General features: G+C 40.6%; 1 protein-coding gene across 1 annotated transcript in view; it reads right to left on the bottom strand.

Annotated features, from left to right (window-relative positions):
- Window positions 1–26,956, bottom strand: part of SYNE1 (spectrin repeat containing nuclear envelope protein 1) — a 578,994-nt gene that overhangs the window by 180,726 nt on the left and 371,312 nt on the right. The window contains exons 94-98 of the mRNA XM_049765309.1: window positions 22,981–23,064; window positions 22,606–22,767; window positions 16,254–16,448; window positions 14,114–14,287; window positions 9,275–9,466 (exon numbers count right to left, since the gene is read on the bottom strand). Of these exons, the coding sequence (XP_049621266.1) occupies window positions 9,275–9,466; window positions 14,114–14,287; window positions 16,254–16,448; window positions 22,606–22,767; window positions 22,981–23,064 (807 nt within the window). The remainder of the gene's footprint in view (window positions 1–9,274; window positions 9,467–14,113; window positions 14,288–16,253; window positions 16,449–22,605; window positions 22,768–22,980; window positions 23,065–26,956) is intronic.

Genomic DNA, 26,956 nt, shown 5'->3' with positions numbered 1-26,956 from the left:
GGAGGAAGGGAAGGAGGGAGCGAGGGAGTGATGAGGGAAAGTAGGGAGAGAGGTGGAGAAAGAGGGAAAGAGTGAGGGAAAGAGAGATAGTGAGAGAGAGAAAGAGAGAGAGAAAAAAGAGAGAGAGAAAGAGAAAGAGAGCACCATGTCAAACTTCTAGAAAGTTCTTCCCTTTCTCCTGGGAATGAGCAGACAAAAATTTATGAGTGATCTTTCTGAAGTCTATTAAGAGTTTTCTCTCCTACCTATGAATGTAAGAAGGCTCCTGGCCCCATCAATCCCCCTGAGGGTGGGACGATATAAGTGGTTTATTTTTGAAATAGAAGAACTGGGATTACTTTAGCCAGGAACATTCCTTGGAAGATTTGTGAGGATTGAGATTTTGGGAAAAGAGAAACCATTTAGGGACAAATCGCAGCACTCCTGAGATGAGAATGGATGAAAAGGACCTTAAGCTCTTAGGAAGATTTCATAGGTCATTGAGAAACCAGTTGTCTAAGTCCTTGCTTCACAGAGAGAACTTAATGTGGGTGGAAGGGAAGAACTCACTATTCCTTGATCTGCATGGAATTCAATTAGACAAAAAGAATAGATGAATCAATAAGGCAATTTTATGGGTAAGCTGCACCTAGAAATTTATGACTTAGGAAAGTATTCCAAAGTTCTCTGGAGTCTCTCCGCAGAAAGCACAACAACTCCAGTTGGCAGAAGATCAATTTAGAAATTAAGAGTCCTCCAAACAGAAAAATGACACTTCTTTTCTCACAAGTCTATTTTTTTGTCTATTTTTTTTTTTTTTTTTTTAGTTTTTTTTTGCTCAGGGGCTACTCCTGGCTGTCTGCTCAGAAATAGCTCCTGGCAGGCACGGCGGACCATATGGGACACCGGGATTTGAACCAACCACCTTTGGTCCTGGATCAGCTGCTTGCAAGGCAAATGCCACTGTGCTATCTCTCCAGGCCCTATGCTTTTTTTTTAACTCTGAAAAATAATCTTCTCAACAGGGACTGAGATGGCTCACCAGGGGTACCATTGCCATGCCCAGCCCTGCCTTGACCAGAGTCCAGCACTGCTTTCCAGCAGCAGGTGGGACCTTTACCTGCCCCACCCCCAGCCCGCAGCCCAGAACACTGAAGAAATTGGCTGGTATTTGTTATTCCACTCTCTGGGACCTGAATACCTATTACTATGAGTGAAAATTCATTGCAATCTTTATATTTAAATCTCTACACTGTTTGGTTCTTAAAGATTTGCAAAATATTTTTTGATGAAGCTACATCCCCAATATTTGGTCCCATCTTTCTTTCCTCAGTTAAATACTACTTTGTTCAAATGAGAAAACTGATCTGGAAGAGAGGGAGTGCCATTCAAGGGTCTTGCCCCAGGCTACCAACTATGCAGAGGGTGGAACCAGGGTGGGGAGCCACCAAGATGCAGTTCCAAGAGACAAGTCTGGCTTCTGGGTAAGGCTTTATTTAGCAGTAAAGCTACTGAATAAGTTAAAATTAAATGTCAATACCTTCATCTTGGAAGATTTGAGACAGAGTGTAGGTTTTCTTTCACTAGAAGACTCTTGGCTTACAGGTAAGCAACCTGCATGACAGTGCTGGATGGAGACATTTCTTGAATCCAGGACCAGCCTGCCAAAAACTGGCTGTTCCTTCCCAGTCTTGTCTTCCCATCCCTTTGGCCATGGATCTTACATCTCTTTCCAGTTTAATCCCTAGACAGGCCCAAGTCAGTCTGTTTCTGACCTTAGAACTTGCTTCTAGGAGGGGGGTAAGGTAATAGCAGAGCTTTAGGCATTAGCATTAGCAGACAGAAGCAAACTAGAACATTTGCACTATTGTGGGGGAGTGCAGTTAGGGCAGAGACTGGACCACTAGGACAATGAGCACTGTTGGAATGAGCTGGAATGAGTTGAAAATGAGCACTCTGGACAAGAACTGGGTGCTAAAGAGGATAAAGCAGATTAACCCTTCAGTAACATATTGCAAACCACAGTGCCTAAAAGGTAAAAGGGAAGAGAGAAAGAAGAAAAATGCCTGCCATAGAGGTGAATAGGGGAGAGGTGGCAGGAGGGAAACTGGGAGGTGGGGGGATAGGAAATGTCCCTGGTGAAGGGATGGGTGTTGGATATTTCATGACTAAAACTCAATCCTGAATCACTTTAAAACTACGTATCTCATGTTGATTCAATTAAAAATATTAAAAAGAAACTTAAAATAATATATAATTTTCTCCCAATGAGTGGGAAAAATAGACACTCACTGTACATATATCTGACAAAGGGCTAATTTTTAAGATGTAAAAGTCGCCCACAGAATTTAATCAATAACTAGCTTTATCAGAAAATGGAATGAGGAAATAAATAAGTGCTCCCTCAGAGATGACACATGGGGGCATCATGATAGCCTATCAGGAAAGGTATTTGCCTTGTAGGCAGCCAACTGGACATCTTTGGCATCCCATATGGTCCCCCAAGCCTGCCAGGATTGATTTCTGAGGGCTGAGCCAGCAGTAACCCCTGAGCACCACTGGGTATAGCCCAAAAACCAAAAAATAAATAAAAATAAAAGATGACATAGAGATGATCAAAAAGCCCAGGCAAAGGTGCTTCACATCGCTCATCATAAGGGAACAACTATAAATCAAAGAGACAATGGGATATCACCTCAAAACAGGGACAATGGCACACCAAGACCGAAAAGAACAGTGTTGGTAGGAATGTGAGGAAAGGGAATCTTTGCTCATTTCTGACAGAAGACAGTATGGAAGTGACTCAAATAACTAAAAAATGAGTGGCCATTATGAGCCAGTCACTACTTCTTGGCATCTCCCATAAGAACACAAAAACATTAATTTGAAAATGAACTTTCAGTTCTCTGTTCACAGGAATATTAATCCCCAGAGTCAGATCTGAAAACCATTCAAGGCTCAGGCAGCAGAAGAATGTACTAGATCAGTGGTTGGCAACCTGCGGCTCGCGAGCCACATATGGCTCTTTACACTTTTAATTTGACTCTTCCATGTGCCAGGCGGCCTCTCCAGGAGTCAGGACTCTGCTCCTAGCCTCTGTCAGTGCGCACCGCGGGCCAGTTCCACACAGCTCCAGTCGGGTCATGGGGTATGGGCGGGGGTGGGGGCGAGACTTTCTGTGTGACATCTTTGTGCTAATTTAGAAAAAATGGAGAAACACAAATGTGAACTTAGTTCACAGCACAAGTGGTCTGCTTTGAAAGATCTGGAGAAGGAAGATATGTTGATTTTTAACACCTGGAATAGTATTCCTGACTCAATATAATCAACTAAAAAAGCTAGCATTTGCTGTTCTTTCCTTGTTCGGGTCTACATATTTATGTGAATAATCATTTTCAAGCATGAATCTTATCAAGAGTAAATTGAGAAATCATCTCATCGATGAGAACCTGGAATCATGCCTAAAATTAAAAACAACATACAAACCTGACTTACTCAAACTATCCAAGGAAATGCAAGGCCAATGATCACATTAGTTTTTGTGACTTTGTCAGTCATTGTCAGCATGTAATTTTCTCTATATTGTAAGGCAAATTTTATGGAATTTAACGTTATTGATAAATAATGTCATTCTAAAGTTTTTATTTATTAGTTGTGTTATTTGTATCCTCCTGACCTATGTGGATACTTGCATGCAGAATATTCTCAATAAAAACTTATTGAAACTAAAAACAGTGTACCATCCTATGTATTTTCAGTTTTAAAAAGGTGGCTCTCGGGCCAGAGAGATAGCATGGAGGTAAGGCGTTTGCCTCTCATGCAGAAGGTCGGTGGTTCGAATCCCGGCATCCCATATGGTCCCCTGAGCTTGCCTGGAGCCATTTCTGAGCATACAGCCAGGAGTAACCCCTGAGTGCTGCCAGAAAAACAAAAACAAAAAACAAAAACAAAAAACAAACAAACAAAAAAATGTGGCCCTCAAAATAAATTTTAAGCGTGGTTTTGGCGAGATTTGGCTCACTTGAAAAAAAAGGTTGCCGACCACTGTACTAGATGGACACAAAAATTATGACTCTGCTATATGAAAAGCTGAAATCCTGGGATAGAGAGATTGTTTAGTGAATAAGATGTCATTGTACAGATTTAATGCTATCCCTCTAAAGATACCCGTGACATTCTTCAAAGAAGTGGATCAGGCACTTTTGAAATTCATTTGAAATAATAAACACCCTAGAATAGCTAAAGCAATCATTGGGAAAAAGAATACGGGAGGAATTACTTTCCCCAACTTTAAACTTTTCTACAAAGCAATAGTTATCAAAACAGCATGGTATTGAAATAAAGACAGGCCCTCAGATCAGTGGAGTAGACTTGAATACTCAGAGAATGTTCCCCAGACATACAATCACCTAATTTTTGATAAAGGAGCAAGAAATCCTAAATGGAGCAAAGAAAGCCTTTTCAACAAGTGGTGCTGGTACACCTGCCTAGCCACTTGCAAAAAATTGAACTTAGATCCCCAGTTAACATCATGTACGAAGGTAAAATCCAAATGGATTGAAGACCTTGATATCAGACCCAAAACCATAGATATATAGAACAACATAATATTTTTGCCTAATATATAATAATTTTGCCTAATGTATAGGCAAACCACTCCAGGACATTGAAACTACAGGCATATTCAAGGAGGAAACTGCACTTTCCAAGCAAGTGAAAGCAGAGATGAACAGATGGGAATATATTAAGTTGAGAAGCTTCTGCATCTCAAAGGAAATAGCGCCCAGGCTACAAGAGCCACCCACTGAGTGGGAGAAACTATTCACCCAATACCCATCAGATAAGGGGCTAACCTCCAAATATACAAGGCACTGACAGAACTTTAGAAAAAAAAATCTAATCCCATCAAAATATGGGAGAAGAAATAGACAGACACTTTGACAAAAAAGAAATACAAATGGCCAGAGACCTAAAAAAATGCTCCACATCACTAATCATCAGGGAGATGCAAATCAAAACAACTATGAGGTACCACCTCACACCACAGAGATTGGCACACATCACAAAGAATGAGAACTAACAGTGTTGGTGGGAATGTAGAGAGAAAGGAACTCTTATCCACTGCTGGTGGGAATGCTGTCTAGTTCAACCTTTATGGAAAGCGATATGGAGATTCCTCCAAAAACTGGAAATCGAGCTCCCATACGATCCAGCTATACCACTTCTAGGAATATACCTTAGGAACACAAAAATACAATACAAAAATTCCTTCCTTACACCTATATTCATTGCAGCACTATTTACCATAGCAAGACTCTGGAAACAACCAAGATGCCCTTCAACAGAAGAATGGCTAAAGAAACTGTGGTACATATACACAATGGAATATTATGCAGCTGTCAGGAGAGATGAAGTCATGACATTTTCCTATACATGGGTTTACATGGAATATATTATGCTGAGTGAAATAAGTCAGAGAGAGAAAAATGCAGAATGGTCTCACTCATCTATGGGTTTTAAGAAAAATGAAAGACACCCTTGTAATAATAATTTTCAGACACAAAAGAGAGAAGGGCTGGAAGTTATAGCTCACCTCATGAAGCTCACCAAAAACAGAGATGAGTTTAGTTAGAGAAATAACTACATTTTGAACTATCCCAATAATGAGAATGTATGAAGGTTATAGAAAGCCTGTCTAGAGTACAGACGGGGGTTGGGTGGGGAGGAGGGAGATTTGGGACATTGGTGACGGGAATGTCTCACTGGTGATGGGCAGTGTTCTTTACATGACTGAAACCCAAACACAATCATGTATGTAATCAAGGTGTTTAAATAAAATAAATAAAAAAGATGCTGGCTTTGCATGCAGCCTGGAGGATTCTATCCCTAAAAACCCTGGTGGTTTTTGGAGCCCCACCAGGAATAATTCCTGAGTGCAGAGCCAGTAATTACCCTTGAGCACCACTGGATGTGGGCCTCAAACAAAACAATCAAACAAATAAAAAATGAAATTCTGAATTTCACTATTAGCTTAATGAGGTAGGACAGGGAAGAGACTGAATCAAAGAAAGGACAAAGAAGCACAGGAAAGGAATAAATAATGGTCATATACCCTAAGAATGTTTTAGTTTGGGGTCTGTTTACTTTTCTTTTTTCTTTTTGTTTTTGGGCCAGACCCGGTGACGCTCAGGGGTTACTCCTGGCTATGTGCTCAGAAATTGCTTATGGCTTGGGGGACCATATGGGATGCTGGGGGATTGAATCCTGGTCCGTCCTAGGCTAGCGAGGGCAAACACCTTACCACTTATTCCACCGTTCAGCCCCCAGTTTACTTTTTTTTTGGTTTTTGGGCCACACCCAGCTCCTGGCAGGCACTGGGGACCATATGGGACACCGAGATTCTATCCAACCACCTTAGGTCCTGGATCGGCTGCTTGCAAGGCAAACACCGCTGTGCTATCTTTCTGGGCTGCCCCAGTTTACTTTTCTTTGGTATACACGTGGTCATTGCTTAGGAATCACTCCTAGCTCTGCATGCAGGCATAAGTCCTGGCAGCGCTTAGAGGATCAACCATGGGATGTCAGGAATTGAACCCAGATCAGACCACATGTAAGATAAGTGCCCTACCCACTGCACTATCACTCTGGACCCAGACCCCGAGAGTCTTAACTAGAGGACTGAGATTGCTAAATGGGTGGGAAGGATGCTGATATTCTGGTAATCAGTGTGGTACTGATAATAGCACTACTATCTTGAAACATTAATATAAGAACAGGACTATTAATATCACAGCAAACCACTTCCAATCCTTGTTAACAGTATCCATATACTGCAGTTCCTACTCAGTTAAAAACAAAATATATAAAAAAAAAACTTCAACAAAATAAGACAGATGTCCAGATAAGAAATTGTGAATGAAGCCTTTGTTTCTTGGTTTGCGTTTCTTTGGAGATGAAATTTATTCACATACTTTCATGGGAAGGGAAAAAAAAGCATTGTTTCGGGCACTGATAATACTTTTTTATACAGCTAAACTGTTATGCACTTTTAAAGTTGGAAAATCATTTCAGTTTTTATAAGTTTTAATATTTTATCTCTTTCCTTTTTACTTTATAATGTCCCATGCATTTAGAACAAATCAATTTAAGGCGAGTTGCTATAATTAGTCTTTGCTTGTATATCTATATTTAGTCTTACTTATTTATCAAGAAGTAAGTCCAACTACATTTCTGTATATATTTGAATCTTGTTGTCTTTTAAATTGCCTTTTTTTTCACATCTTTGTATAATTTTATGACAGGATATTTTTCTTATTGATTTACAAAATATTTGTGAAAGCTAAGGGAACTAATTCCTAACTAGTAATCTCTTCTGCTTTTGCCCATACTGTCTACATCTATATGTGTCGATTTTGCAGTGCTAGGGACTGAGCCTAGGGTCTCAGATATGCCAGGGTATGCTCTCTCAGATATGCTCTCTCACTGAGGTGCATCCGGGCTTATCCAAGTTATAAAGATAATTTACAATTATTTTGGTCAGATAGAACTTTAAAGTTTTTGTGCCTTAATTTTAAAGATATTAAAAACTCTGGATTTGTAATATATTGAAAATGTTCTTCTTAGTCTATATTTCTTTTGTAAAATACCAATATATCCTGATGTTTTCTTATTTAATATTTATACTTAAAATCTTAGTGCAATTTAGGGGCAGAGTAATAGTGGTAAGATGTTTGTCTGATGTGCTGATCTCTGTGACCCTAATCATGCTATGAGTGATCCCCTAAGCACAGCCAGGTGTGGCCCGCCCCCCAACCCACTCAAATTAAAAAATAAAACCTTAATACAACTGCAGTGTCTTTTGCGTGGGTTAGGGGGATGAGGGTGGTGAAGACTGAAACTGGGAATGAAGCTGATCACATTCAAGTTGATCACACACTTTATTTTAATACTGTAATTCTGATTTATTGATGAGTGGAAATGCCACCTTAAAATCCCCTTAATTAACAATTCTGGAATATTGTGCTGCCTTTTTGTTCATTTCTTTATCATGGGATCACCAATCTATTCCAATTGTTTTAATATTATGTGTTAATATATATGACCAACCACCTGAAACTATTTTCAGAATTTTATTGTTATTTTCAATGATCTTTTTCTAGGTAAACTTGAAATCACTTTAAAACCAATAAAACATAGTTAAATATCACTTTATGAGAAATAAATCTGAAGCATCTGAACATGGCAAGTTTGAAAACAAAGGAAAATTAAATACAAATATTACAATATTTCCCTCTGCCAAAGCTTCAGTGAAGTAAGATGGAACCCACTATTTAGAATGTGAAGATAGAGGGTGGGGAGGGAAGAGATGGGGGCATTGGTGATGGGAAGGTTGCACAGTGAAGGGGGGGTTCTTATTAGGAGTGAAACCCAACTACAATTATGTTTGTAATCATGGTATTTAAATAAATAAATTATTAAAATTACAAAACCAAAAAAATAGAATGTGAAGAAGTCAAAAGGGTTCAATTCACCTGAAATGTTTCATAAGCTATAATTGTGTTTATATGATACTCTCTCATTTTTTTTTGTTTTTGTTTTTGGGTCATACCCAGTGATGCTCAGGGTTTACTCTTGGCTATGCACTCTGAAATCGCTCCTGGTTAGGGGACCACATGGGATGCTAGGGGATGAAACCGCAGTCCATCCTAGGTTAGCACATGCAAGTCAAACACCCTACTGCTTGCACCACTGCTCTGGCCCTCTGGCTCTCTTAATCCATGATTTATGTTAATGGTTATTATTTTTGTTTCTTTTTTTGAGCCAGACCTGGCAGTATTCAGGACTTACTCTGTGCACAAAAATCACTCTTGGTAAGACTCAAGTAACTATAAAATAGGGTTCTAGGGATCAAACTCAGGTTGTCGTGAGCAAGGCAAGTGACCTACCCACTGTACTATTGCTTTGGACCCTAAGCATATTTTTTAACTAATGCATTTGCACAATTTGGCAATTATTTTCATGTACTTTTCCTATACTGCAATAGTAATTCAAAGAATTTTTGCAAAACCTACATGAACACTAAGCCATGATTGTGTAAAATGGGTGTACAATAGTACATTATAAGTTCATATGCATATATGTGCATCTGTGTAAACATACATGAAAGTGGAGATGTGTGCACATCATGTAAGTTTGTGTGTACATGTGTGTGAGAGCATTTTCCCTCCTGACCAAGCCCTGGCTGCAGCAGTTCTGAGCCCAGGACACTCCCGCAGGACCCCAGATGGAGCCTCACCTGCATGCTGAGCTGTTTGTCATGCAGTGCGCGCTGCAGCTCCTGGAGGCTACACTTGAGGCCACGCAACTTCAGTGCCAGCTGTTCGGCCTCATCCTTGGTGTGGGCTTTGCCCTCCAGCAGCAAGTTTTCATTGTGCACTGATAGCTCCGAGAGCGCCGCTACCTTCTGCTCGATTACCACCAACATGTTCTAGAACCGTGGAAGCCAAGTTGAGTATTACACACTCAGAGACACCCCTCCACCCTCTTTTCAGATCTCTTCCAGTTTATGGGCCATACTAAGCAGTTGTCAGTAGCTTTTAATGGCACGTTACTCAGTTATTCCTGGCAGTGCTGGGGGGAGTTGGGGGTCAAACCTGGGTCTCCCACATGTCTCCCACATTTGCCCCATCCTTTGAATTATTTTCTTGTTCTTCAAATTTTCCTTTCTTTCTTTTTTTTTTTTTTTTTGAGGGGGGGGGGTTACTCAGCAGTGCTCAGTGGTTAGTCCTGGCTTGCACTCAAGAATTACTCTTGGTAGGCTTGGGGTGACCATATGGGATATCAGGAATTGAACCTGGGCTGGCTACATGCAAGACAAACGCCCTACTTACTGTGCTATTGCTCTGGCCCTATTTATCTTTCTTTTAAATAGAAAATATAACCAGACAAATATTATAGGGGTTGAGGTACTTGCCTTGCTTGCAGCTGAGTCCAATTTGATACCCATCACTGCATAGTCCTCCCAGCACAGAGCCAGAAATAACCAGAGTATTGCGGAGTAGTTCCCGAAATTATATAAAGTAAAATAAAATTAAAATTATACTGGAAAGTACAACCAGTATTTATAAGGAAAAGACCACACCATGGGTGCTATCCAGTTAGTCTTAGAACATGGTATTTGTGGCTACTAATGGTAGCAGCAACAGAGTCAATATATTTTTGGTCTATTTAATGAGTTTTTTCTTTTAAATAGTTACTTCTTTGAGGAGTTGAAGGTGGCTATTTGTATTTATTTTGCTTTTTGTTTAATCAAATAATGGGATTTTAAAATGACATTTCCATTTCTTGTCTTAAAAATTTCACTTCTGTGGCAATTCCATAGTGCTGCAAGATCTAATGAACATTAAATCCAGAGAAGCAGCAGACCCATCTTTTTTCAAGGTACAACTTAAAACAAACAGCAAAAAATGCAATCAAGCCAAACAAACATTTCCTTTTCTACAGAAACTGATTTTGGGCTGGAGAGATGATCAAAAGCTTAGTGCTCTTGCTTTGCTTGCTGGAAGCCCAGATTTGATTCCCAGACCACATGGGCACAGAGCCATGAGGAGCCTTCGAGCAACAGGAGTGGCCCCCCAGAAAAACAAAACAAACAGAAATATAAAACCCTGAAATGAAATGCAAAGTCCAGAAATTGCTTAGTTTATATATTCCTTACATATTCTGAACCTTTTGAAGTGCCCTTTCTAATTTATGTTCAGTTTGTCAATGAGAAACATGATTTCATGTACCTATACAAAATCCAGATGCCTGTTTTTACCATTTAAGAACAGAGCTTAGGGGCTGGAGAGATAGCATGCATGCAGAAGGACAGTGGTTCGAATCCCGGAATCCCATATGATCCCCCGAGCCTACCAGGAGTGATTTCTGAGCATAGAGCCAGGAGTAACCCCTGAGCGCTGCCAGGTGTGACCAAAAAACAAAACAAAACAAAAAAAAACACCAAACAAACAAACAAACAAACAAAAAAGAACAGAGCTTTGGGAATCAGCAGGGCGGGTGCTTACTTTCTTGAGACCTACCAGGGTTCAATTCTCAGCATCCCATATCCTGGATCGTCCCGCCAGGAGTGATTCTTGAGCTCAGAGCCAAGAGTAAGCCCCCAAACTGATAATAAGTAAATAGAACTCTGTACAGATTGTAAATGCAGAAGGCCAGATTCAAGCCTTGATTGATCTATGAGCAGATAACGCCCTCACCCCCAAATCTTTTGGAGTCAAACCCAGGAGAGCTGAAAATGAAACCTCATGTGGTGCTTGGGGTCACTTCTGGCAGCACCAGGGAACCATACAGTGGCAGGGACTGAATCTGGCTTGTCTGTACATGAAGTTTACACTCTGGTTCCTTGTTCTAGCGGCTGGACCCAGCAGATCATTTCTGAGGGGAAAAATAACAAACAGCCTGACAGCTCTGAGTTCCCCGACCCAATGATGAACACCAGAGCTCTACCCAGCACTGCTATCAAGGGCCGGCAGATGGCGCTGGAGTTCAAATACAGACTCATTGCTCATTGCTCTACCTCTAAATCTTTCTCCCTCTTCCCGCCTCCCAACTCCACTAACTGTAATTTGGGGTGAAAAATGATATTCGGCAATGGAGAACAAGGTTTTTATGTGTGAAGCCCTGGATTTGATCCAAGCATGGTGAAGATAAAATAAAATTTAATTAAAATAAAATAAAATAAAGACCCCACACTTTTATAATTTTGTTTTTGATTTTTGTTTTTGGGAGTCACACCCAGCGGTGCTCAAGGATTACGCTTGGCTTTGAGATCAGAAATCACTGCTGGTGGTGCTATGGGGACCATACAAGATGTCTGGGATCAAACCTAGGTCAGAAAAACTTAAGGCAAGTACCCTACCTGCTGTACAATCACTGCTACCCCCACTTTTATTGCATTTTAAAGACTTTTAGAAAAATTGATTTGTGAAAGTCAAGTGCCCAGGGCCACAGGATGCCCTAATTCTGTGTAATTTAGATGTAACCAATTCTGTGGTTCAAATAATCATTTGAGTCAATCAACTCACTAGATTTCCTTTTAGTTTTTGGTCATACTTGGCGATGCTCAGGGGTCGACTCTGCATTCAGGAATTATTTCTGGTGGCACTTGGGAAAACATGAGAGGTGAGAAATTGAAGTCCTACCTGCTATATTATTGCTCAGGTCCCATAACTGGATTTCTAAGTCTGTTTCCATATACTTCTAATTCCTTCTGATGTAATAAAAAGACCATTTCCATACTTTGCAACATCTATAAATACATGATCTCATTTATGGGCCTTGTATATGTATATAAAAATAGAGATACCCAAAAGGAAGTGGTGGGAGTGATGATAAAACATAATTTTGAAATTATGTATGCGAAATATGGCTTGTGTGGTAATTTCAAGTGCTAAGAAAAAATGCTAAAAATGCTAAAAACAGATCACTTCAGAAAAGTAACATTAAAATATAAGAGGTTAAGAAAAGAAAAAATTCACATGTGCCAATTCTTTAGGCATCACAGGAGAAAAACAATGCTTTGAACACACATAGATATTTGTCCAAAGAATTTACAAGCTATAATATACAAATTAAATATGTAAATTATAATGACCCATATAATGGAGCTCAGATAACACATAAAGTTGACCCAAACAACATACAATATATTAAAATGATCCAGTGCCCAGAGAGTGAGCACAGTGGGTAAGGCACTGTGTGCTTTGCATGTGGACAATTGGGTTTAATCCTCAGCATTCTATATGTTCCCCTGTGCACTGCTAGGAATAATTACTGAGTGTAGAGCCAGGAGTAACCCCTGAGTATCACCAGTTATAGCTCAAAAACAACAACAACAACAACAAACTAGTAAAACAGAAAAAGGCTGTCTATTAAAAGAGGTTTCATGAATTTTCTCGAATTTTAAAAGGGAGAACTCTGGAGTCAGAGGGGTATTCAGTCCTGAAGATTTACATCAGGTTTCTAGTGACTTGCTAAATTACGTATAGAAAGGAAAGTTTTTAAGGTAGATTTTACTCATGTGTAAAGTTGATGTTTGTTGAGAATTCCTGTAATTCAGTGGCACTGAAGATTTCACTAGCTTACCTCTGTGTACATCTGAACATTTTCATAATAATGTCAAGAAATCAACAAGACGATGCAAACATAAATTCACTGCCTTGTACCTGAACTCCTGGGAACCTCACATCACAGAAAGGACATTTTGTTCCAAATCATCCTTCCTGGGGCCACAGTGATAATACAGTTGGTAGGGCACTTGCCTTGTATGAAATCAACCCAAATTCTATCCCTGGCATTCCATATGGCCCCCTGAGACTGCCAGTGATGATTCCTGAGTGCAAAGCCAGGAGTAACCATTGAGATTACATTTGTCTTTCACTCTGCCTATTACTGACAGTTCTGACAGACTTGTCCCTGAATATATCAGGAATAGAACCAAATTTTCAGTGTGCAGCTACAGACACTTTCTGTGGTAATTATAGTTTAAATCACTGACTAAAAATTTTCTCATTGAATTGTTTTCTCTTTTTTGGCAACTAAATATAGATACCACTGACGTGAATAATGGTGGTGCTTGGGAGACCCTATGGGATAACAGGGATCAAACTTTGCATGCAACACAAGTGCCCTACTTGCTGTACTATCTCTCCAATTTCATATATGGCCTTTCAGCAATGGTCTTGGGTTGAAGAGATAGTAAGAGGCAAACTGATATGTTAGACTTGCACATAACTCATTCTGGTTCAATCCTGAGCACTCACCCCAGTAGGGTTCCCCTGAACACTACCAGGACTGACCTCTGAGCTGAGAGTCAGGAGTTAAGCCCTGACACCACTGGGGATGGCCTCAAAACTAATAATTAAAATTTAAGTGTTTTTTTTTTTTAAGAAGTGACACATTTGAAAGCAATAGAGACTTTAGGGTAAACATTTTGAAAAACTATGTTCATGTTTGAATTTCACTAAAACTATTGCATGGTATTGCAGTAATGGATAATAATGGCAGACACTAAGCCTTTGGGCCATTATGTGCTTTGTGATATGGGCATATTCCTCAGAGAATATGTTGGTACCTGGCAGTCCACCAACTGGGCCTCCATGTCCATGGGCTCCGTGGCAGTGGCCAGTGTTGTATCCAGGGTGGCTTTTGTGTTCAGTAGCCAGTGGTCCAGTTTGTCAGCCTCACAAAGGTATTTCTGCAGGGCCTGTTCCTGTCTCTGCTCCTCCAGCTGCTCATTCAGCTTCTCCTAGTGATTTCAGCACAATAGAGCACAAGCAAAACCATTAGAATCAAGGGTTCTTAGCCCACGTGGCACATCAGAAGCACCTGAGAAACTCCACGGAGCTCTCACCCTGTAGCAACGTTTAGAATTTTTTCTTTTTCTTTTTTTTCTTCTTTTTAAAATTTGTTTTTAGGCCACATTGAGATATGCTCAGGTTTTACTCCTGGATCTGTATGTAGGGACCATTCCTGGAAGTACTTAGGGGGAACGGGGTAGGGGTGCATTTTGAGGCATGAGATAGAAGCTGGGTCAGTCACATGCAAAGAAAGCACCTTACTTGCTGCACTAGTCATATCTCTAGATTCAAAATTCAGAATTATTGAAGAGGAGTTTGAACATTAGTATTTTAACAATGTTTTCCAATCATTTCATATGTACTCAAAATCCAACAATGTCTTTCAAGCAATATATCTGCCATATCAAGAAGATCGTAAGAATGATGGGAATGCACCAAAGATATGAACAAAACAATGGCATGAGATATAGACTGGTCATTGACAAGGACTCATTGTCTGGAAGACTATAGAAAGGGCTTTGTGTGGGGACTATGGCCAAGTAAAATGAAGGCACCCTGTGGCCCCATGCATGTTCAAACAACTGATCCCTTTTGAGAAGAGGTGTTCCAAGATGCTAATGTCTTGAGTGCAAGTAGAAATCCCATCTGTGATTTAGGTCTCTGACAAATAGTTATGACAAATAATACATATTTAGTGCAAGTCTGCATTATTATAAAACTTTAGAAGGTCTTTACAGAGTGCCTGGGTTATATTAATTAATTTTAAATATTCTTATGGTACTCCAAATTTAAATGTTGAGCTGAGGGAGTTGGGTCATACCCAATGATGATGCTACTCCTGGTGGTGTTTGGGAGACTATACGGAATGAGGAGAATAAAACCTGGGTTGGCCACTTGCAAGGCAAAAGCCGTATCCACTCTACTATTACTCCAGCCCTTTAAGATTAATTTTATTAATAAGATGTTGTTTTAAAATAAAGTTTTTAATGAATAGAAATTATTAGAGCCAACACACTGTATCTACCTGTCTCCAAATTAGAAAATATGAGGGCATATGATTTACCAGTCTTACAACAGGCCCTACATTTTAGACAAGCCAAAGTGAAATTAGGTTATAGAATAGTTCATAGCTAAATAAAATAAACTAAGTCAATAAATAAGAATGCATGGAGAACTTATTTGTGTACCAGAGAAGTAGATAGACCCTAAAAATATAAAGTGATGCAGAAGATCTGTCTGAGATGGGGCCAAAGCACTGATACAGCAGGTAGGGTGCTTGCCTTGGACATTGCCAACCCAAGTTCAATTCTTGGCATTCCAAGCCCAGTCAGGAGTGACCCGAATGCAAAACCAGATATGCCCTCCCCCTTCAAAAAAAAAAAAAAAGACCCTTTGGGATATCCAGTCCAGCAAAATTAAAGGAATTGTATTATGAGCCTCAAATCTGTAGAGCCATGAATTATAGATGAACAAAGTAAAAGGGATATGGTTGATTTTGACCATACCATTGTTACCAAAATCACCTCTATATTAGTTCATATTAAGTAATAAAAGAACCAGATTTGAAAGAGTCATTTCACTAATTTCCATCTGGGACTAGCAAAATGAAGCATTTAATCCTTTTAGTATTAGTAGGACCCAACATAAAATGCTCTTATTTAATCCCAGGCAAGTCATTGTACAAGGTGTTCACAAGTTTCACATTAACCAAAGATCTGCATCCAGATTCCCTAATTTTGAGGCCTCAAGTGTGTCAGAACAGAGAGAAAGGCTATATTTACAGCCACTCACTGGTTCAGCCCTGACATCCCCAGCCAGGGCCAGACCAACAGTGAAAATGAATCTGCTGTAAGTAATCCAGAAACTTCCAGTGCAACAGGAAGAACTTGGAGCCGCTCCAAGGTCAGCAGTTACCTCCAAGAGCTGTTGCTTCCCCGATGCCTTCATCTTGATGGTGGACATGCGTTCTGCCAAGACGGTCAGCGTGGATTGCAGGGCCAGCTGCTCGGCGGGGTCTGACTCTGGGCACTCAGTCACCAGCTCCTCGGCCAGAGAGGACTGCAGCTCACTGATCTCTTCCTGGAGCATGAGGATTTCATCCATCAGCGCCTGTGGGGAAGACTGTGCAATCACACTCATGGATTTCTCTTCTGCTGGACCAAGCTGTGGGACACTGGCCAAAACTCCCATCAGATAGATGGACTCCCTGAGAACTATTTCCCTCCAGTTCTCCTCCTTCATTAATCCAAGAACTATCCCCCACTTCCTGCACACACACAATTGTTCTGGCCTCAGGACCACAAGCTAGTTTCTTAAGCTGCCACATTCCCTTCCACAGTCATCACCTTTCAGGGCAACTTTACGATGGCCCTGCCTGACCACCAGCTCTAAAACAAAATCTTGATTCTTCTTTCTTCACGCACCACTGAGTATCCAACAGGATTTCATCCACTTGACTTTTTTTGCTTTGTTTTAGTTTTGGTTTGCGGGCCATATCTGGGCAATGCTCAGAGATTATTGCTGGCTTGGTGCTCTGAAATCACTCTTGAAGGTGTTCAAATGACTATATGGGATGCTGGATCAGCTACATACAAAACAAATTTCCTACCTCCTGTACTATCTCAGTGGCCACTCATGTTGCTTTTGGGTCTCATGTTCCCTACTTTCTGACTTCCTCTTTCAGTGGTGGCCTGTCTGAAGAGATTATTCTTCAGAATTTTTTTTTTTCTTTTTTTTTTTCCCGGCCCCCTATTCTTCAGAATTTTAATGGTTCATCAGACAAACATATCTACTGTGGGAAGGACAATCACAATGTCATTTAAAGAAACTAAGGTTTTCTATTGTCCAAACAGTTCAGAACCACTGGAAGCATAGAAGTACTAGAGAGTGGGCTCCAGGGAAATATTAAAAGTCCAAACAATGGCTGCGGAGCCAGAACAGGGGTTGGGGTGCACAGGTTCAGTCACAGACAATGCATGTATCCTCCCACTCCCAGCACTGTTGAGTACAGGGGTGTCACATGATGTGGCCCTGGTAGACCCCTACCATGCCCATTGAAAGTGCCAATATCAAAGGATTGACGAGCACCATGACATCTAACCCAGAGTACTGATGCGTGCAGCCCACTTGGCCTGGTACTTCCAGGAGCAGTATTGGGGTCTCCTGAAAGTTGCTTAAAAGGGCCCCTAAAAAACTTTCAATTTTGGGGCTAGAGTGATAGTACAGTGTTTAGGGAGCTTGCCTTGCATGCAGTTGAGTTGGGTTTAATCTTTGTCCCCTTAGCCTGCCAGGAGTGATTCCTGAGTCAGAGTCAGTGGTAAACCCTGAACACCACCGGGTATGGCCCCAAAACAAAACAAAACAAAATGAACTATGTATTCTTTTATAGTAAATGTGAGCTTGCCAGGCTAATTTTTGTGTGTGTGTGTGTGGTTTTTGGGTCACACCCGGCAGTGCTCAGGGGTTATTTCTGGCTCCAGGCTCAGGAATTGCTCCTGGCAGGCACGGGGGACCATATGGGGCGCCGGGATTCAAACCGATGACCTCCTGCATGAAAGGCAAATGCCTTACCTCCATGCTATCTCTCTGGCCCCACCAGGCTAATTTTTAAAATGAATCATCACACTGAAATTATCCTGCATGCCTGAAAGCATGTGCTGGGATGGACAACTCTCTGGAGTTTTACCACCCCCACATCCTTAGCTACTGCCTCCTGGATCAAGATGTGGCACAGGCCCAAGATGACAAGATGTGGCACAGGCCCAAGATGACAAGATGTCCAGCACCTCCTTCTACTTAGCAGCCTGAAGGCCATCCATTGTGCTTTATTTGTGCTTTTGGGGGCTGGGAAAATGGAACCACATTGATGTTCTACTTGCTCTCTGTCATTCTGTGTCAATGGTCTCTTTGGAGACTGTTTGCTACACAACATTTGTCCATTTGGGGACTGTTTGGGGCCACAATCAGCAATGTCAGGGGTTATCCCAGCTTTGTGTTCTTCTCTAAATTTGTTCTAGGGCTAGAATACAGCAGGAAGGGTCCTTGCTTTGCACATGGCTAACCCTACCTAATTCAATCTCTGGCACCCCATATGGTTCCCTAAGCACTGCCTGACATATGAGGACAAAGCCAGGAGTAACCCCTGAGTATGGCCAGGTGTGACTCTCAAAATAAATAAAAGAAAGTGGTTCTTCCTGCGGGTAGTGTCGGGTTCATAATTGGTTCAATTCTAACTTTCATAACTCTCTTAGATTATCTACAAAAGCAGATGCATTTAAGTCTCAGTCTTGTTGGGGTCAATGAGAGAGTACAAAGGTTCAACTTCTTTGTATCCACATGCAGAGAAATTGGTCTGAAATTGGTCCTCAATACCCAATGTTGGGAGTCGATCCCTCCTGAGCACTGACAATAGAGCCCGAAACAAAGAAACAAACAAACAAAACTAATGAATGGTTATGACATTAAAAATGGAAACAGTATCTCTCCCCTATAGAGCTCTACCTACGTTTTGTGTAGCAAAGACAAAAATGCGCTCACAAACATTACCTGCCCATGGCCATGAAGGGTCCAATCACAGAGCTAGACATTCAGAACAACAGGCTGAGTAAGCTTATGAATTGTAGTCATGTCTTAAAATAAAACCTGTTCTACAATTTAGAGAGGAAAACAGGAAAGGTACTGCACCCCACCCAAATTCAGCAGATTTAAATATGTGTTCAGAAAAATATATAAAAATTAGTATTGCTCTTGAAAGAAATATTCAGGCCAGAGAGATAGTACAACAGTGGGTAAGATGCTTGTAAACAGACAACCAGGGTTCAATTTTCACCAACATATATGTTCTTATAAGCATTGCAAAGAGTGATCCCTGAGCACAGAGCCAGGAATAAGCTCTGAGTGCTCCGGACGTGGGAGCCTCCTTCCTAAAAAAGGAACCATTAATACTTCCAAGGGAAATGCTTCTATTCCTTTGTAGGAAACATAAAAAGCATACTGGGCTCATCCACATTTGTTCAAAATTTAGAAATCATATGTGCTTGGAAAATTTTAAGTACATTCCAGAGACTAAAGAGTGATTTGGATATTGTAATATTATTTGCTTTTCATGTGTAAGGATCTGTAGAATTTGTAGATATTAGCTTTGGTCAACAGAAGGTGTAGTAACATGTAAAGTTAAAACTTTATGTGCATCATATTTCCCTCTTAGTCTTAGTATTTTCCCACTTAGCAGTAATACAAAACTACTAAACTTCACTGATCAGCATTTCCCCTTGATTCAGTTCTGTCTCCTCACTGATGTCACAGTCAGAATTGCTACTCCCCACTTAGAAGGGTACAAAATAAAATCACATAGGTGACCTTGGTGACAAACAACTTCATCACTAAAAAAAGTGCAGATTCATGTTAATTCTCTGTATTAGAAATAAAGTTGTTGGGGCTGGTGAGGTGGCGCTAGAGGTAAGGTGTCTGCCTTGCAAGCACTAGCCAAGGAAGGACTGCAGTTCGATCCCCCGGCATCCCATATGGTCCCCCCAAGCCAGGGGTAATTTCTGAGTGCTTAGCCAGGAGTAACCCCTGAGCATCAAACGGGTGTGGCCAAAAAACCAAAAAAAAAAAAGAAAAAAAAAAGAAATGAAGTATTTGAAATGAATTTTCTTCTTAAGGAAGAAACATAAAAAGTGCAGGTTCATGCTAATTCTCTGTATATGTTTCTTCCTTAAGTCCCTGGAACAAGAACTCATTTTGCAATATGGTATTTTTCTCTGTGTTTTCATACTTCTGACCCAAAGATGGTGTTAGATAACTGAAAAGGCAGGAACTTTTTAGCCAGGAACTCTGGAATGGGGAGTCAAGGGAAAACACCAGAGTCCTGTATTTCAGCCCCTCATATTTGTGAGAAACAAGGAAGGTGACTGGGAGCCGTGACCAGTCCATAGCTACCTGAGAAAAGTGGGTGTGGAAGGCAGGAAGAAAAGAACAGCACAGAGGGAGGATTTCACCAGAGCACCTTCTCCAAAAGCAAAAAGTGGCCCTATGGCCACTCCTACCTGGCCTTGGGATAATTCAGGCCAATCTCCTCTTGTGTGTGGAAAGGGAGAGGTGTGCAAGCAAAGAAAAGTAAATTCTGTTCTTCTAGTCACCATGGAGCAAAGGTAAGGATAGGTAGCAAGAAAAATGAGGGCCAGAGAGCACCCTCTGAGACTCAATCCCTGTAGATGATAACTAAGTGGCCACTATCAATGAGAAAACTTGAATATCCAGGAAAGAAGCCAAAGGAGTTAAGACAGAAACAGTATTGTGATAGGCAGTTAAGTTTTGGACTGTCACTAGGATTGTTTTGGTCCAGATTAACAAAGGTTTCAGTATTAGATAGTTCCCTTCCCTGAATCATGTTAGGGTAGCAAAACGACCTAGAAAAAATAGTTTCACCAGAAAACAGGCAAAAAAAAAAGATGCTAAGAACTTTGATCTCTATCTGAAGAAGTTGCCAGTATCCAAACCCTAAAACCACTCTTTCTCAATATGTGGTCTCTTGATGAAATGATCTTAATACTGTGTTATGCTAAAATGCTCTACACTGTAAACAGAAGGCTTTATCCTAGGGATAAGCAATCCAGTCCAAGGTTATTTTGGGTTCTAAAATTAAAGTATGTATAGGAAGAAAAACAGTTTCTTTTTGTTTGTTTGGGGTCGCATCCAGTAGCACTCAAGGCTCACTCCTGGCTCTGCACTCAGGAATCAATCCTGGTTGAACTGGAGGAATCAATATGGGCTCCTGGGCTCAAACTTGAACCAGTTCAAACTTGAACCATGCAAGGTAAGTACCTTCCCTGCTGTACTATTTCTCTGACCCAGACACAGTTTTATTCTTTCATTTGTGCGTGGGCCACACCCAGCAATGCTCACACCTGGTTCTACACTTAAACTACTCCTGGCAATACTTAGGGAACCATATGGAGTTCTGGGATTGAACCAGGTCAGCAGTGTGCAATGCAAGCACTGTGTCTATGGTACTATCTCTCCAACCTCCCAGAGTTTCATTCTTAAAGCTAACAAACTTCCTAGTACTTGAAAGACATGCATATAACAGCAAGCTTTTATAGCACTTAAATTAAAATCTAAAAATACTTTCCTTATCTGTCACATGCCATGAATTTTTAGTTCAGGACAAACAGCATTTCTGAACAGCAGTGACTGAATATTCAGGTGAAAGCTCTCCCCTTACTAGCATAATACACCTTTTCACTGGATAATTATACATGTTTGACAGTACTGCTGAGGCATTATTAATCAGGTCTTTCTAGGAGCACTTTCTGAGCACACACTTCAAATAAATGAATTTCAAACTTCATTTCTGTGTGAAAATCTCAAGCTTGGCTTACACAATTTTTAAAAACACAACCCAGGGGAAAAACCCAAAATTCTAACTTTGAAATGCTGCTTCTTGCCCACTGAAATCTGAGATAGTAGAGCAGTGGTCCTCAAACTATGGCCCGCAGGCCACATATTGTATTTGTATCTGTTTTGTTTCTTCATTGCAAAATAAGATATATGCAGTGTGCATAAGAATTCATTCATAAGTTTTGTTTTTACTATAGTCAGACCCTCCAATGGTCTGAGCGACAGTGAACTGGCCCCCTGTTTAAAAAGTTTGAGGACCCCTGTTAGATGTTTGGAATGATAGCACAGCAGGGTAGGGCATTTGCCTTGCACAGGGTCAAGTTAGGTTTAATCCCTGAGATCTCATATGAATCTTCGAGCACCGCCAGGAGTCATTTCTGTGTATAGAGACAGGAGTAACCCCTGAGCACTACCAGGTGAGCCCGCATCCCCACAAAAAGAAATAAACTGAGACCTTCTGTTAAATGATAAGGTGAAATGTCTGTTCCTACACCAGCTAAATTTCTTAAACCAGGGCCAGAAAGAGAGTACAATGATTAGGGCATTTGCCTGGGGTCGACCCAGGTTTTATCTTCTTTGCCATGCATCATATTCCTACAACACAAAAGTAATATTGGGCAACTTTAAAAAATATACACTTCATGTAATAAAAAATCCAGGCAACAGCAGTGGATACTGTATCTGCTACATGGATTCAACATCTGAATTTCTTTGTTTCTCCCTCCTGGACTCCAGCAGAACTACTAGAAATAATCACCACTTGGAAATGTAGAGGGTGTTGCGGGGGTCACACAGTCTCAGCTCCAGTCACCAGATCACCCACCTATCTCATCCCTCTGGAAGCTGCAGCCGTTGCTATTTTTACCTGATGGTCGGCCATCTGGCTCTCGGGACTTCTGCTGCGCTCCAGGCTCTCACTGAGCTTCATTTCCATTGTTTCCATTTTGGAAGAGATGAACTGGAGGGAGTCCTGGTACTTCTGCTGGCGCTCCAGTGCCTCATAGAGTGTCCGCTGCTTCTCGCTGATCTGAAGAAGGAAGAGATCTTACCCAATGCTTCCTATCCGATCTCCTTATCTCCTACCTGACGACATACATTTCCTCATTGCTTTACCTCTGTGGCCCAACACAGTCCTCAACTGCGTCCTGGATGTGCCAACTCGAGGCATGTGTTGCTTAATCCATTGCTAAGGTAATCAGTGTCGGTAGAGCTGCACCAAGGCCAGGTTGGAAACACTCACCACGTTCTTTAAGGTTTCCCAGGATCGCTGCAAGTCATCCAGCTTAGTGGTGGCAGCCGGTTCCAGTCCTGGCTCGTAGAAGTCCTGGGATGGAGAAGTGACAGGGAGAATGTTGGCAGCACCTGTGTGCAATCTCTCAGTACACAAAGTTTGGTTATAAGATGCCCTGCTGTGTTGAAGGGAAGACACTCACAGGGGTACATGCTTTGGGGTTGCTAGGTGCCATCTGTCTCATTGAGCAATGATGGAGGGCTTACTTCTTTCAGGGAAGACTAAGTTGTCAGTCAATGTTTGAGACTGGGAGGATTTAAAGTGCCTCTTAAAACAGTTATGATGATTTTATATTTGGGTTTACACACATACACACAGTCAAATTCAACATTATTGCAAAAATCATCTTAGTAGTTTCAATTTGGCAAAATGAAAATAAGAGGTTTTAAACAGCAACACATCTAAGAATACTTAAAGTTGGACCATTAAAAGGTAGCCAATTGTAACCCATACATTAAAAAGTAACTTAGAAAATGCGATCTTGTTCCTGAGTAACTGGTTAATGTACGGGCTAAAATTCTGAATAATTTGTGAAAGTACTTGAGAGGCCTAAGAGATAATAAAGCAGTAAGGTCCTTGCCTTGCAAGTGGCTGACCTGGTTCAATCCCCAACACTGAGGCCCTGAGCACTACTAGGAAAGACATCGGAGCACAGAGCTAAGAGAAACCCTTGAGCATCACTTGGCTTGCCCTCCCCAAAAATTACTGAATTAAATAAATTTGAATCTATAAAAAGCAATTTTCAAACACAGATCTTTGCGATTTATGTTTTGTTTTCATTCACAGAAATAAATGTGAAATAATTTAAAATAAAGAAAAATATAACAAAATATGAAAATTATTCTAAAAAATAAGTAACAAAGAGGTTTCCTTTATGGAATTTCTGTTAGTACACATGAGATAAAGTGAATAAAAAAAGGCACACATTTGAAATGTTTTAATTTGGGAATTACAGGTAACATATTTGATTAGTACCAATTGCAAAATTTACTATACTGGGACATAGCATTTATCTGTTTTCTTTGGTTTTGATGCCTGTTTATTTGCCAGCTAATATAAATTGATTCAAAGAGTAAAGTTTTTATTCTGAGAACTGAAATCATAAAGTTCACTATTTTTAGTCAAGTACCACTAAAAAATAATCATGCTGGGCCAGAGTGATAGCACAGTACGTAGGATATTCGCCTTGCACACATCTGACCCAGTTCAATCCTTGGCATCTCACATAGACTCCTGAGCCTGCCAGGAGTGATTTCTGAGCAAAGAGCTAGGAATAAATTCTGAGCACTTCAGAGTTGTGGCCCAAAACAAACAAAACAAAACAAAAATATCACACTAAACCTTACACATAGCAATGTCTAGATAGTAAGTATTAAAGATCTCTAGCACCTGAGAAAACAAAGGTTCTTGGGGTCTATGAGAGCAGAATGAGGTCACTGTAGGAATTTGGACATTGTAACCCCAAGATCCCATTTAAAATTCTCCTAAGCTTCTGAGTTGGAGAAAATCATATGTATACACTATACCATATTTGGTAGTTTTGAAGGTTAAGTAATGTCCTACTGAGAGGCTCTTGAGACTTTAATCTTGTTGATGAAACTTCCAAACATATCACCACTTTTATAAAGAAGCAGGGCTCCTCCTCATGCATAACCCTGCATTCACCTTAAGTAGATTATTTGGCACTTCTCTAGCTCTAGAAGGGTTGCACCATTCTATTCTTACTCACTTCCACCCCTCCTCAGTCCTCCACTGCCCATCTTCCATCACTGAATTGGTTTTCTGCTTGTGTACTTCTCACTAGCCTAAAGTTACTAACTTTCTCTTGTCAACACTTTTGTTTCCTCTCCAATTTTACACTCAACTTCATCAGCTTAGAAAATCTCATTTATGAATCAAGGCAACTTTTCCAAAGTTCACCTGTATAGAAATACATAAACACACAACTGAAGCCATCAAAGAGATGCTTCTGCTACTTCTTAAATTTCCAAAATTCTGCCTGAAGTCTGGATGTTTGCTAGCTTGCTTAGAAATGACTTCCTGACTTCTTCCCAGAATCCAAATTCACTTATGATTTTTTTCAGGGATCATGCTGGCTAGTATCTTCTCTCATCACTAGAGTTACATTTTTTCCACAGAAAAATAATGTTGTTGTTTTTTGTGGGGATAGCATATATTAGAAAGGTCCACAAATAATCACGTGAATGTTAGAAAGGTCCACAAGTAATCACGTGAATACACTTGGTTGCTATCATCATTTCTTCCTTTCCTCCCTTCATTTTATTATCAAGCAAGTAAAAATGTTTTATGGTGGATATAAAATAATCTTTTAGCTCTTTTCTGGCTTATAGGCTCAGAGCACACAATACCACCAACCATTCAGTGTTTGGGGAAAAAAAATGTGTCTTTAATCTCTGAACTCCCTGCTTTCTATCTTCCTCCTTATAATTTGATTTTTTCCCATTCACTTTACAATATTAGTATTATAAGCTCAGACTTAAACAGCCATTTGTACAAATCTACCCAGATATTTCTCAAATATAACATTAAAACAACAACAACAACAAAATACAGTCTAAGAAGCGACTTTAGGGAAAAAAGGTGTCAAATATGCCATTGTTCTTAAATGGAACTTTTACCTACTCACACTAGAAACTTGGGATGAATTCTCTATTTTTTCCTCTGTCATCCCATCCACTTACAGAAGATGACAGTCTATTGCGCATGCCCCTGTCACAGCAGTGACCCCAGTGCTCATTACAGCAACCACTTCCTAATTCCTGGGATGCAACCAGGCAAGTGGCACTGCCTCTGCCTCTCAGAATCTTCTCCAGGCTTAGACAGTTGTAAATGGTTTCAGTTTGCTCTTCAGACACATTTCTAAGGAACCAGCTTCTTGAATTCTCTTGAAAATCAAAGGGTTTGTAGGACTCTGTATCTCTCTGTTAGGATTACTTAAATAATTACTTAAATAAAACTCATAGAGGACACACCGCCTCATTTTGGCAGAGATAAAGCAATTCCCAGGCTGTTTCCTGCACTTCCATAACCAGCCTGAACCAAGTAGGCAATTCAGTGCTTAAGGGTTGAGCATTTCTGATGCTGACTTTGTCCATTTCCCTTCTGCTTTCCATAAGATTTTACCTAAAACTCAGTTCTGGACATTCTAGCACCCTTTTGTTTGAGTTTTATTGGCTTTGGGATGAAGTTCAAGGTCTTCTGTGTGGACTCCAGAATCTTTCCTAACACATTTTCCTCACCCCTCTCAGCTTTGCTTTTCCTTTACCTCACCTCCAAATCTGTTTCTCCAATTATACAGATACTGTGGTCTTCCTTCCTTCCTTCCTTCCTTCCTTCCTTCCTTCCTTCCTTCCTTCCTTCCTTCCTTCCTTCCTTCCTTCCTTCCTTCCTTCCTTCCTTCCTTCCTTCCTTCCTTCCACCATCCCTCCCTCCCTCCCTCCCTGCCTTCTCCTTCCCTCCCTCCCTCCCTCCCTTTCTTCCTCCCTTCCTCCCTCCTTTCTTTCCCCCTAAAAATATGCCGTGTAACAGACATGCCTGAGCTTGACTCTACCCTGGCATTGGGATCTCACTCTGTGTCCTTCCTATTGTATCTGATGTGCTATGCTTAGCAATAGAGAAGCGAGTCTCTAAGTTCCTCCTAATAACCTGTACATGTATGTGGCATCTTTGTAAATTGTGTTTTCTTATGTACTCAAGCCTTGTGGAATAGTAGGGACATATCTGCTGAGCAATGCGCCATTAGGAAATTTTGCTCTCATGTGAATCACGTAAATCTAGATCAGTGTTTTTCAACCTTTTTGTGTAAAGGCACGCTTTTTTCATGAAAAAATATCATGAGGCACACCACCATTAGAAAATGTTAAAAAAAACTTAACTCTGTGCCTCTATTGACTATATATAAAGT

Source organism: Suncus etruscus, chromosome 18, assembly GCF_024139225.1.
Source record: "Suncus etruscus isolate mSunEtr1 chromosome 18, mSunEtr1.pri.cur, whole genome shotgun sequence".
In the NCBI taxonomy this organism is placed as follows: domain Eukaryota; kingdom Metazoa; phylum Chordata; class Mammalia; order Eulipotyphla; family Soricidae; genus Suncus; species Suncus etruscus.
The sequence above is the reverse complement of the archived record's forward strand: the minus strand, read 5'-3'. Positions and strand labels throughout refer to the sequence as shown.